General features: G+C 44.6%; 1 protein-coding gene across 3 annotated transcripts; it reads left to right on the top strand.

Moving 5' to 3' along the window:
- Positions 1 to 2,666: 2,666 nt before the first annotated feature.
- On the top strand, positions 2,667 to 13,433 carry LOC137786645 (cytohesin-4-like). 3 transcript variants are annotated; one of them, XM_068578655.1, is made up of 13 exons: positions 2,667 to 2,953; positions 3,711 to 3,793; positions 4,157 to 4,218; positions 5,970 to 6,036; positions 7,753 to 7,871; positions 10,531 to 10,611; positions 10,765 to 10,877; positions 11,045 to 11,193; positions 11,456 to 11,567; positions 11,680 to 11,756; positions 11,851 to 11,922; positions 12,162 to 12,310; positions 12,932 to 13,433. In XM_068578655.1, the coding sequence occupies exons 1-13, from the start codon at positions 2,914 to 2,916 to the stop codon at positions 13,008 to 13,010; spliced, it is 1,203 nt and encodes a 400-aa protein (XP_068434756.1). In that variant the 5' UTR covers positions 2,667 to 2,913; the 3' UTR covers positions 13,011 to 13,433. The 3 variants fall into 3 exon arrangements, with proteins under 3 accessions (XP_068434756.1, XP_068434755.1, XP_068434757.1); XM_068578654.1 differs by having other exon boundaries at positions 4,154 to 4,218; XM_068578656.1 differs by lacking the exons at positions 2,667 to 2,953; positions 3,711 to 3,793 and adding an exon at positions 3,917 to 3,978 and having other exon boundaries at positions 4,154 to 4,218.
- Positions 13,434 to 13,666: the final 233 nt, after the last annotated feature.

Here is a 13,666-nt window from a genome sequence, read left to right as displayed (position 1 = left end):
GTCCACAGCACACAGCTGGATGTTTGTTCATCACAAATACATTTGAAGTCTTTCGAGGTTTGATGGCTCATAAGACACAGGCCTCCACCAGGAGGCTTCTGTTCATGCTTCATCATGATAAACTGTTTTGTTGCTTCTGTGGTTTTGTGTCCACCAAACAAGGTCAACGTTGCCGTGAACCTTGAAGAAAATCTGCTTCCCTCCAAACGCTCGTGAGCGAGCGGCGAGCGTGTGAAGGACGCCACACTGAAGTAACTTAAACAATGCGCTCGACCTTTGACCCGCCACCCACTGCAGCGCTCGCTCGTCTCATGTGTTCACGAGCGACGTGCAGACTCAGAGCGAGGAAGACCTTCTGCTGCTCACGATGAAGAAACAAGGTCACGTCCTTCAAGCGGCAGCGGTGAGGGCGAGGCGGGACTGATGGAGGGAGCAAGGAGTCAGAAGGAGCTGAAACCAGCTGCTAGGAGGTGAACATGAGGCCGTCATGCACATGCAAATATAAATATATAGATATGACCTGACAGCTGCTTTCATGCTGCCAGTTCATACCTGAAAGAGTTTCGTCCAATCAGATTCCTCCTCCTGTGTCTCTATGGGAGCAAAGCAGTTTAACCCATTGTAGGTTAAAGTACACGGGGAGTGGACGTTGTGGTGATGTCATGGACTTCAACCAATCAGAGCTTTAGTTTGACATGTGGGCGTGTTCTTTACGTGCAGCGCCGGAGAGGTGGCGTGGACGTGTGATTGGTCAGTGGGGCAGCGGAGCTGTGTGTGTGTGTGTGTGTGTGTGTGTGTGTGTGTAAATAAAGTGCATGAACTTGCTGAACTTTGAACAGTGAAGTAATGTACTACAGCTTCAGAAACAGACATCAGCAGGAACATGAAGAGACGACGGACACGAGACGAGCAGGTCCAACCCACGGGGGAGGAGCCTGTGGACACAGGTGGACACAATGAGGGCGGGGCTTCACAGGGACAGGAAGTGCAGGGGAACCGAGGACTCCAACATAAAACAGGAGACTAGAAACACTGATCCAGACGGCCTCCACAGCTTCACTCAGCAGCTGTTGTGTTACAGAGAACAACACAAATTCATTTGAACTCCAACAGCAGCATCCTGGTTTGAGTTTAAATTCACGTCGTTAGACTCGACAGCAGCAGCTCCGGTGCTCACGTGACTCTCCTCATCCTTCATCATCCTTCATCATCCTTCATCATCGTCGTGCGTTGGAGTTGAACCTCCCCGGTGAGCTCCTGGTTGTTTGCAGACTGAACAGCTCTCAGCGGTTCACACATGATGGACGAGCTGTTTTTGGGGGCGTTCAGGTCCCCTCTGGACATCTGTGTTTCACCGCCTCTGACTGACGCTGAGGAGAAGCTCAACCAGGAGTTTATTTATAGGCGCAGCAACACCTTCACTGGGCGAGTCTCTGCTGAACATCGTCATCTTCAGCGCTGAGAGACGAGCGATGTGAAGCGCTGTGCAGCAGGAAATGTTTTGTTTGCCATAATTGTCATCCAATAATATCTATTTCAACTCCATATACCTCCTAAATATATCAAGCGTCGCTAAATATGAACACGGCGACACTATGGGAGGCCTTGAAAAGCTGCTGTGAACACAAACGCACTCTAAAGACATTCATACTCGTTAAGGGACACGTGCGTTCTGCCGCTGTGCTGCAGGGCAAGAAAGGATTAAATATCTTTCAGCAGCGTTAAGGTGAAGCCTTCTGCACACAATGTTACACCGATGGAAGCCCGTCATGGAGGAGCAGCTGCTTGGTTCATAAGAGACCTCCTGAGGTCGGCAGGAGGGATTTGGTTTGTCATTAACGGGTCAACTCAGAACCAGCTGCAGACTCTCTGCGGCGTCTTCGTGACGTTTCATCACCGGCAGTCTGAGACGACGATGTCGGGCTTTTCTGTAAAATCCATGTTTACATCTTTATATAACTCAGCTTTAGTCTCCATAGCATTGTGTCTCGTTTCTGAGCTCCAGTGAAGCTTTAACCCTCCTGGTACCTTCAATGTTCAACGCCTCTAAATATATGATTGACATCTTTTTTTTTGTTTCATATTTCATGACTTTTCCTGATTTAATGGAACAACTGAGTGAACGTGAGCACGATGACATGATGTCAGTGTCCTGTACGCGTCTCGTACACGCCGGTGTTCTTCAGGGTCACTTTGACCTCTTTTGTTGGTTGTCGGGGAGCTAGCGCGGAGCTAACAGGGAGCTAGCCGTAAGCTAGCAGTAAGCTAGCAGTACAGCGGGGACACCGAAGGTAGAGGTGGAAAATAGCAACAGTATGATGACAAAACTACAATAATCACTTTTCGGTCGGCTGCAATGAGCAGCTCGACACCTTTGTCGTCGGTGTCGTGCTGCACGCTGACTCATCCTCTAAATGCAGCAGCTACACGCTGGAATGCAGCGTGACTCGAGCCGACAGGCTGAGTGAAGCTGTGCGTGAAGCGCCGCTAGATGGGGCCTCGTGTTTACAAATGGAGGCTTCGCTCACGTCGTTTCCTTCCTGCTGAACGGAGCGTGTGTGATGACATCACCTCTTGAACAACCAGAAGGAACGAGCTGCATGTCACCAGCACAGATGTACGTTCATCCCTTTAGGGCCGAGCCACCAGACGCTGAGGGAGAGTCAAAGAACACGGAGAGCGTCTTGAAAAACCTCCTTTAAGTTGAATAATGTAACTTTACGCTGTTGGCGGTCACAGTCCTCGTGGTGGTGCATGTTGAGCTTGTTCTGATGTGTGGAGGAGAGTGAATGACATCGCTGTTCCTTAAAGAAACGTCCACACACACATTAGACATGTTGCCAGCGGCTGCTGAGTGAACGTCTGCAGCTTTTCTGTGACGCGGTTCGTTTCCTGCAGCCGTCAGTCGACAACATGGCGATACGCAGGAAGGACAGCTTCCTCTGGGGGAGAGGTACGCCGCTTTATTCTGTTTTTATCATACTTTGTATTAACATGGAGGGCTGCTGCTCCAAAAGACCGATAGCGTGGTCAACGTGGGAGGATTTGGAGTATTTAAAGTGAAATTATTTGTGTGGTTTTAGTCATGAGGACTTAAAATACATCTTGTTTTGCTTTTATGTTAAAAAAAGTTTGACAGTTTTGAATCAAAAACGTAAATTGTATGATAAAAAATAAATACATGTATGTCGTGTAATAAATTATTTGAGAGCTGCGATGCGCAAAAAATGAACCTTAACATATTATTTAATTAGTTTTATTCTATTTGTTTCATTGCTCAGCTTTTAGGATATTTTAACTGTTATGTAAAGTGACTTTGAGTAGCAAGAAAAGCACTAAATCGATGAAATGCATTATTATTATTATTATTATTATTATTATTATTATTATTATTATTATTAATATGCTGCTGTCGTCCTCCTGTAGGAAACCCGGCTTTGAACTCAGATAATACATTAATGACGACGCTCAAAATCAACCTGACTCAATAAAAATTCAAAGATTGTTTTTTAAAAAGGGGAAGAGAAGCATCTATTTTCAGCCTCTCTTCCTCTCATTCACTGACCTCTTCTAACGAGTGGAGGCCTGCTGGTGTGTGTGTGTATATATATATATATATATATATCTATCTATCTATCTATCTATCTATCTATCTATCTATCTATATAGATAGATCTATATCTCTTGTCTAAAGTGTTGTCGCCTCACAGCTCCACTGAAGCTTCCTCCAGCAGAGAAGAGAGACAGTGACACCGTCAAGGTTCACAAGAGTGATCTGCAGGATGACATTCAGGTAACACTGTGTGTGTGTGTGTGTGTGTGTGTGTGTGTGTGTGTGTGTGTGTGTGTGTGTGTGTGTGTGTGTGTGTGTGTGTGTGTGTGTGTGTGTGTGTGTGTGTGTGTCCTCATTATGCTTCGCTGCCTCTGCACAGCTTTTCGCAGTCACACAAAAAGGCTATTCACCATCTTTTAATTGAGGTACGAAGGTCACAGTTTTTTTGTCGCAGGCCTGATTGTCTCTGGGTTTTGTGCGCCGCCGCGGCGGATAGCCGTCTGTGACGTCACGGCAAACCAAACTTTGGCATCGAAGCTAACAGCTAACCGCTAACAGCTAACTGCTAACAACTTCCTCAACTCTCTCTCTCTCTCTCAGAAGCTGAGGCTGGAGATCGTTCGCGTCACGCCAGAAACCCACAACCCCGACACGAAGGAGCAGAGGTGAGAACATGAGGCGTCAGTTGGAGCGGATGCTCTGAGTCAGCGACCGCAGAAGACTCACACTGCACACGCAACGCACAGCTACACAACGCCCACCTACACAAAGCCAGCTACACAAAGCCAGCTACACAAAGCCAGCTACACAAAGCCAGCTACACGAAGCCGCGGAAAGCAGCTGTGTTTTTTTAAATTTCGGTCAGAAGTCAAAACAGTTTCTAGTAGAAGCGACATGGCGGCTCAAAGCTTTCACCTGATGCTCTTCATGAACTCGCTTCATCAGTAACAGTCTCTGTTTGTACCCACAGTCAGATAAAGCTATGCTAACAATTACACCTTTTATTTATGTTTACGTTAAGATAAATACTTGAACTGTTCATCCTACTTTTAGCTAACGATTTCTAATGTTTGTACATTACTTTTACAAGATAATAACTATTCAACTGTTGATACATTACTTTCACTCGGTAACCCTCAACTGTTTGTTAGTGAACTATTTCAACTATATTTCCGTTAGCTCACTACTTTAATGAGCTAACTAGTTCAACTGTTAATACAATTCTTTAAGATTTCTATTTCAACTGTTTTTCGTTAACTCCCTACTTTAAATAGCTAACTACTTCAACTGCTTTTCCGTTAGCTCACGACTTTAATTAGCTTACTACTTTAACTGTTAATCCACTTCTTCAAACTCTTGCAACTCTTTTTCCGTTAGCTCACTACTTCAATTAGCTTACTACTTTAACTGTTAATCCACTTCTTCAAGATAACTATTTTAACAATTTTTCCGTTAGCTCTCTACTTCCATTAGCTAACTGCTTCAACTGTTAATCCAATTCTAACTCGTAACTAATCCTAACTTGTTTATTCATTGCTTCAATAGCGTAAGAAGCCGGCGAGCTAATCCTCTCCTCCACTAATCTTTAAGTTTTCAGTAATCAATACCTTTAGTTACCGGTTCCACCATCTCTCCTCCCGCTATCTACTCTTGATGCTCTCAACCCGTCAGGCTCAGCACTTACAGCCGACTCAATATGTGGATGTTGTGACTGTGAAGTGACCCCTCGTGTCCCATCGTGGTCATTACTGAGACGTCTTCATGGAGGAAGCGTGGAGCCGCACAGCGACTGTTGGAGAGGAAGTCGTGACATTGAGAGCTCGTGTGCTCGATGCTCATGTCGGTGTGTTCGCTCTGCGTTTAGCTTCGACTGTGTTACTTCTCTTAAACGCCGCCCGCCCTGTTGGCATTATCGCTCATTATCGCTCATGAAACACGGAGAAAAGACTCCACACGTTTGTTTTTATAACTCATGGAACTGTAGTTATGAGCATCTTTATCTTTGATGTTGCTCATTATCTTCTGGTTCAAACCCCTGAAACATATCCATGTTTTTATTTGTATTTTAAACAGTTTAAGATGATTACTCAGATTATTACATGTTGTGCATTTACAAAGCTGCAATAAGTTCATACGCAAATGTCCTGAGATCAATGCAGAATTATCAGGAATCAGAAGAAAGTGTGCACTAGATTTATATTTAAAACATTTGTGGAGAAAATAAAAACAAAATATGATTCACAAACAATTTAACACAAATGAAATACCGGTCGTCATATTTGCTTTCTCCGTCTCTTCTACTTCATCTTGTACAAACAATGAAACAATATTATTTTGAGCATTATTGGAACATTAATATTCTATATTTACATGATATTACACATGTAATAATCTATATTTTGGTCTTTCGTTGCAGTAAAAATGTCGTGAGGAACAGAAGGTTCTTACGTGGGAAAAAGAAATTCAACATGGACCCCAAAAAGGTGATAAATAAAGAGTGAACACAGGATTTAAAGGTTGTAGATGCAGCTGTGGAGGTTTCTTATCAAATTCCTTCATGTACTGTCTTCTGGGAGCTAAATCTATAAATATACCATCGTTCATTACATCATTTATACTTTATATTAACATCTGCACAGCAACAAGTAACTACATGAACATAATAGTACCTGGAAACTCAAGTACTCAGTATTTGAGCTTCTGCTTTGGTACATTCCACCACTGCAATTCAGTAAAACCTGCTTGGTACACAGAGTACACAGAGTACACAGTGTAGAACTTCCTCGAGGTGTCTCCTCTTTGGACGAGCTGCGTATCGTTAGATTGAGCTTTCAGGTAGAAGCATGAAGTCCCAGCGGAGCTGAAACCCTCTGAAGGTCAGCGGGGTGAGTCCACTCAGAGCGGATGTGGGTCAGAGAGACTGTGTGTGTGTGTGTGTGTGTGTGTGTGTGTGTGTGTGTGTGTGTGTGTGTGTGTGTGTGTGTTTGATGTGCAGAAATGCAAACCATGCACAGACGATGACTGAATAGCGAGAAAAGCCACATCCTGTTTCCCTGAAGCGGTGCAGAGGCGCCTCCTCACCACGGCGACCGGCGCCTCTCTCCTCGCTTCCTCTCTCTCGGGTCACGAAGGCCGAGCCCCTCGGCCTGAGGACGCTCGGCCTGAGGACGCTCGGCCTGAGGACGCTCGGCCTGAGTGGCAGGGCGAGAGGTTCAAGTCTTCCTGGAGGCGTGCGGCTCTTCTTGAGTGCGATGCTTTGAAGGAGCTCTGCTGATGAAGAGTCGGCCTTTGAGATGAAGAGAAACAATTTATTTAACCTGCCGGCTGGTGAAGAACCACGAGACACAGAGAACTCTTCCTCTTCCTCTTCATCAACCTGCATATTGTAGATGCTATGGGAGTCCATTACCGCCAACAAAAAAGAAGTCATAATTCTCATTATTATGAGATAAATGAGACTTTTGATCTAATATTTTTTACTTTTTATCTAATAATAATGACTTTTTATTTAATAATTTCCATTTTCTTTTCTTTTTTTGTGGCGTAAATGAGCTTCCAAAGCAATCCTCCGAAATAAGTTCCTAATTTAATCCAGACACGCTGGTGGTGACGGGGTTTGTGGCGCTCTACCTGCACAAACTCAGTGTGTGACGTCTTTATGAAACTCTGAAGTCGTACCTGACACTTTGAACACCTGCTGACCTTTTGTCTGCTGTCCTTCATTCATACTTTTTGTTTTATTATGTTTTTCACGGCTCCATTTCCTCCATGTTCAATCTGTACAGCACTGGGTGACCTCTTTGTCTGTGGAAGGAGCTTCATGAATACTATTATTATTATTATTATTATTATGATCATTATTATAATGATCATAATAATTAATCATGAAACAGGAAGTGTGAGTCACACTGGGCGGACAGGAAACAGCTGATCGTGCCTAGAAGTCAACGCTGATTAAACACGTTTATTCATGAAGTTTATTTTGAAAAGTCGCGTCGAGCAGGAAGTCGACACGTGTTGCTGGACTTTTGGAGGAAACGTGTCAGAATATGTGACGCGAAACAGGAAGTAAATAAATGAACGTTTCAACATTAAAAACAATTCAAAAGGGCCAGAACGCTCAGAACCACCACGCTGCTGAGTGTGAACATGGACGTGGCTTCTATACAACCCTCCTCTCTCTCTCTGCTGTTCTGCAGGGCGTTCGATACCTGGTGGAAAACGAGCTGCTGGAATGGCGAGCGGAGCCGCTGGCCGAGTTCCTTTACAAGGAGGACGGACTGAACAAGACCGCCATCGGGAACTTCCTGGGAGAAAGGTACAGCGAACGCTATGGATGCTAAGTATGCTATGAATGCTATGGATGCTAAGTATGCTAAGTATGTTAAGTATGCTATGGATGCTAAGTATGCTAAGTATGTTACGTATGCTATGGATGCTAAGTATGCTGTGAATGCTATGAATGCTATGGATGCTATGTGAGCTGCAGAGACTCTCTAACAGGAAACAGACGTGATGAGGTCATCGCACAGACACGACCAATCAGAAGCCTTCATTTAGATCCATAAACAGACAATTATATTTAGGCTGTAACTGTAATTTTGACAATTATAGTCAGTAGTCAGGTTCTCCTTTCTCTCCTGGAATGAAACAGGAAAGGTTTTTTTTTTAGGACCAAAAAACAAAACAAAAATTCGAACCTAAAAAAATAAATAAAATAATTTATTGACTTTTTTTTTCATTTTTCGTTGCCTTTTTTTCCGTTGATTTAAAAAAAGGCAATGAAAAAAAAGTAGATTTATTATTATTTTTTTGGTCAGAATTTTTTTTTTGTTGATGCGGAAATGAGCTTCCGTAGAGTGTTCTGATGGTATGTAATATAGATTTTTTTTAAATCTCAGAATTTCAAGAGGCGCAGTGCCGATGTTCTGGATTAAAATCAAGGCAGAACGTCCTCAAACCGCCAAAAAGCTCTGAAAACCTGCAAGAAACATCCAAACCACGAGTCTGAAAACAGATCAGTCGTATAAATGTCAGCCAGTGATTTATGATTTGTAGGTTTTAGAGTCAATTTAACTGTTCAGTGAAGCACAGCCGGCGATGTCAGAGGGCGTGGCTAGTGATGGAGGCGGGCCGACAGCATCCACCCGGTTTGACCCAACCTGGAACACGCTTCTGAAAACATGGAGGGACCCGCGAAGAAAACAGTCCCTTCAAAATAAAATAACAGGACTAAAAAAAAAAAATTCAATTTTTTTTTTTCCTGAGCAAAGACCAGCGACCCAATAAAAACAACAAAACAACCCACCAGTTGAGAAACCAACACTTCAAAGTATTTAAAGTGAAAGTCCTGGTTCTTCAGTGATTATTAGATTATTATTACTGATGCAAAACAAACAGGACTTTCAACCAAGAGCCGGTTAACAAGACTGATGATTGAGACCGGTGATCAATGCTGGTGATCAATACTGGTGATCAATGCTAGTGATCAATGCTGGTGATCAATACTGGTGATCAATGCTGGTGATCAATACCAGTAAACGAGATGAGGACTCTGTACACAATATGTTTCTTTAACGTAAGAGGTTGGAGTCAGTTCATGCGTTTCTGTGAGATCATCAGCGGGGAGCTAGCAGCAGCGCTAGCAGGGAGCTAGCAGCAGCGCTAGCAGGGAGCTAGCAGCAGCGCTAGCAGGGAGCTAGCAGCAGAGCTAGCAGCAGCGCTAGCAGGGAGCTAGCGGAAGAGCTAGCAGCAGCGCTAGCTGGCTACAGCGGGGAGCTGCAGGAAGTGACGTGGGATTTCTTTAGTTTTTTTCTGGTCCTCATGGTCCGACAGGAACTGTTCTGGTTCTGCTATTTACTAATTTCTACTTTGACTTTAATATTTCAGAACATGTTTTTTTTTTTTTTGTTGTTGTTTTTTTACCTTTTCGCCCCAAATGAAATAGTAAAAGTATCACACTGGGTGAAAATCTTCAAAATCCCCAATTAACGACTTTGTATTAGGTCTGGGTTGCTTGATGACACGCTGCATTTTAATATTAAATAGAGGCTCATATCTCTCATATCTAGATATGATCCATAGATACATAGATAGATCGATAGATAGATAGATACTTTATTGATCCCCAAAGGAAATTCAAGGTCCAAGTAGCTCGACACATCACACAACACAATATATACACACAGACACTATTACAAAAGATTGTCCAAGAGAAAAATTACTAAAAAACAAGAAAAAATTGGATGGAGGGAGGGGGCGTGTTGTGCAGGCTAACATAGCCAGTAGCTAGTAGGGGGCGTGTTGTGCAGGCTAACATAGCCAGTAGCCAGTAGGGGCGTGTTGTGCAGGGGGCTAACATAGCCAGTAGCTAGTAGGGGCGTGTTGTGCAGGGGGCTAACATAGCCAGTAGCCAGTAGGGGCGTTGTGCAGGGGGCTAACATAGCCAGTAGCCAGTAGGGGCGTTGTGCAGGCTAACATAGCCAGGAGCTAGTAGGGGGCGTGTTGTGCAGGGGGCTAACATAGCCAGTAGCCAGTAGGGGCGTTGTGCAGGGGGCTAACATAGCCAGTAGCCAGTAGGGGCGTTGTGCAGGGGGCTAACATAGCCAGTAGCCAGTAGGGGCGTTGTGCAGGGGGCTAACATAGCCAGTAGCCAGTAGGGGCGTTGTGCAGGGGGCTAACATAGCCAGTAGCTAGTAGGGGCGTTGTGCAGGGGGCTAACATAGCCAGTAGCCAGTAGGGGCGTTGTGCAGGGGGCTAACATAGCCAGTAGCTAGTAGGGGCGTTGTGCAGGGGGCTAACATAGCCAGTAGCCAGTAGGGGCGTTGTGCAGGGGGCTAACATAGCCAGTAGCTAGTGAACCCCGTATATAAGTTTTGAGTGAGTGGGTTGGGGGCTGAGTTCATGCGTTGACCTTGAGTTGGACAATGCGCCTCATATCTTCTGTCTGCGTGACTGTTGTGGTTCCTTCCCCTCAGGGAGGAAATGCACCTGCAGACCCTGAAGGCGTTCGTGGGCCTTCACGAGTTCTCAGACCTGAACCTGGTGCAGGCGCTGAGGTTGGTGCCGCCGCCAGCGGGAGACTTCACTTTGTGTTGTTTCTTACCCGTTGTTCCTGTGACGCACAAATCCTCCTTCTAGCCAGCGTGTGTTTGACATTGTGTGTGTGTGTGTGTGTGTGTGTGTGTGTGTGTGTGTGTGCCATCTTGCAGGCAGTTTCTGTGGAGCTTTCGTCTCCCAGGAGAAGCGCAGAAGATCGACAGGATGATGGAGGCGTTCGCTGCTCGCTACTGCGACTGCAACCCCGAAGTCTTCCAGTCCACAGGTACGACGACAGAGACGCCTTCATGTGTTAGAGCTGCATTCTCTCTCCTGACCACCAGGGGGCGACTCCTCTGGTTGTATAGAAGTCTATATAAATGACTGTACTTCTCTCTTCAGTTTTAATTGTCTAAGTGTGTGTGTGTGTGTGTGTGTGTGTGTGTGTGTCAGACACCTGCTACATCCTGTCCTTCTCCATCATCATGCTCAACACGAGCCTCCACAATCCCAACGTGAAAGACAAACCCAGTCTGCAGAGATTTGTTTCCATGAACAGAGGAATCAACCACGGGGAGGATCTTCCCACCGAGCTGCTCACGGTGCACAAAGCCCTCATCATGACGCTAATAATCATGCTAATAATAATAATATCATCATGAACTCAGTGTTTACTACATCAACCACTACAACACTGCTCACAGTGGCTAACAACTCAAAGTGCAGCCGAGGCTGATGGGAAGAAAGGTCGCTAGCTTCCCGCGGTAGCCAGCTAGCGCCGCTGCAAGCTCTGTGGGCCCTCTGGGCCTTTTCTTTGTCAGGATTACTAAATATTCCTCCCTTGCTGTGGACCTTCTCTTGCAGAAGCTTTACTCCAGCATCCGCAGCGAGCCGTTCAAGATCCCCGTGGACGACGGGAACGACCTCACGCTGACGTTCTTCAACCCCGACAGAGAGGGCTGGCTGCTGAAGATGGGTGAGACAACCTGAAACTAGCCTGAGACTAACCTGAGGACATGAGACTAACCTGAGACTAACTCCTTCTTCTTGTTCTTGTCCTTCTTCTTCTTCTTCTTGTTCTTCTGCAGGCGGTCGAGTTAAAACCTGGAAGAGGAGGTGGTTCATCTTGACAGACAGCTGCTTGTACTACTTTGAATACACAACAGTGAGAATCTGTGTTTCTGCTTCACGTCCATGAGTAGACGTTAAAGCGTCCCGTCTTTAAACTCCTCTTCCTCCTCCTCCTCTTCCTCCTGCAGGATAAAGACCCCATCGGCATCATTCCTCTGGAGAACTTGTGTGTCAGGAAGCTGCAGGACGCCAGTAAACCGGTAGAGACACTTTTACTTCTGCTCTTCCCACTCCATTCATTTACATAGACTTCTATACAACCAGAGGAGTCGCCCCCTGGTGGTCAGGAGAGAGAATGCCGCTTTAACACATGAAGCATAGACTTCTATACAACCAGAGGAGTCGCCCCTGGTGGTCAGGAGAGATAATGCAGCTGTAATATATGAAGCATAGACTTCTATACAACCAGAGGAGTCACAGAGCTGCATGTGTGTTACAGGATTGTCTGGAGTTGTTTAACCCCAAAGGTCAGAAGATCAAAGCCTGTAAGACGGAGAACAAAGGCCGGGTGGTTCGTGGTAAACATCGGTCGTACCGGCTCAGCGCTGCCGGCGCCGAGGAGCGCGACGCCTGGATCCACGCCATCAGGTGAGACGCCTTCAGGGTCGAGACATCAGCGTCACACCAGGAAGAGACGATGGAGACGGAGCTCCAAACCTCCTTCTGGCTTCTTGAATTGTGAAAGTTCAGCTTGGCGTCTCAGTCCGATACGTGAACGCTTGTCTGAGCTTTAAAGCTAGGCTAGCTTTTCTCCCCCGTTTCCAGTCTTTGTGCTAAGCTAAGCTAACCAGCTGCAGCTTTATAGTGAAAAATAAACGACTTGAGAGTTGAGTCCATCTTCTCCTCTAACAGTTTACCAACATGAAACATCAACGTTGTATTTTACAATATTATATTAAGTTATAATATGTAATATTATATGAAGTTATATTATGTAATATAACATTAAGTTATATTATGTAATATTATATTAAGTTATATTCTGTAATATAATATTAAGTTATATTCTGTAATATTATATTAACTTATATTATGTAATTAGCAATTAGAAAATGTTTCTATGGATTCTGGGAATTTTGTTTTTTACAGTATTATTCAACGCTCTGTGGACTCGGCTATTAACCAAGTTAATAACTAATAAACAGATGGATTAATATCCTCTTCAGGTGTAACATGGAAACAGATCTGAACTCTTCTTCTCTGCTTCAGGTCGAGCGTCACCAAGGACCCGTTCTACGACCTGGTGTCTGTGCGGAAGAGGAAGGTCTGCAGCAACGCAGCCGTGTAGCGTCAGGACAACACAAAGACACACAACACAAACGCACAAACACACAAAGACACACGACGACTGCAACACAGAGACACACAACGACTGCAACACAAAGACACACAACGACAGCAACACAAAGACACACAACGCCTGCAGGAGCGTCATCTATTGTCTTTCAGTCCTTTGTCTCCTGTCTGTTGTACTCATTGACATGACCCACATTATAATATTTTAATGAGTTTATTCTGTATTGTTATTCATCATCAAAGCTTCACAAAGTTTCCTCTCATGAGGATCAACCAGGAGCTTCATCCTCTTTACTTTATTTATACTCTTCTCTCTACTCGTCATCACATCCTGTAAACGTGTCGTTTCATCACATCTTTACCTTTTAATACTCAAATTATTGTAAATAAAGATAAAACAAAGTATTTAAATTAACTTACGGTCTCGTGGAGTTGTACAGTATATTTTCTTCTAGCTTGAACATATTTTTAATAATGACTGTAATTTAATGATGGAGAATAAAAAGTTATGTACATTAATGTGTTTGTCCAGCAGGAGGCGTCACAGCATCACTTCTGGTGTGTGTGTGTGTGTGTGTGTGTGTGTGTGTGTGTGTGTGTGTGTGTGTGTGTGTGTGTGTGTGTGTGTGTGTGTGTGTGTGTGTGTGT

This window comes from Clinocottus analis, unplaced genomic scaffold (genome assembly GCF_023055335.1).
Source record: "Clinocottus analis isolate CAN_PGR_092001 unplaced genomic scaffold, fCliAna1.0.p SCAF_16, whole genome shotgun sequence".
Lineage (NCBI taxonomy): Eukaryota > Metazoa > Chordata > Actinopteri > Perciformes > Cottidae > Clinocottus > Clinocottus analis.
The sequence above is the reverse complement of the archived record's forward strand: the minus strand, read 5'-3'. Positions and strand labels throughout refer to the sequence as shown.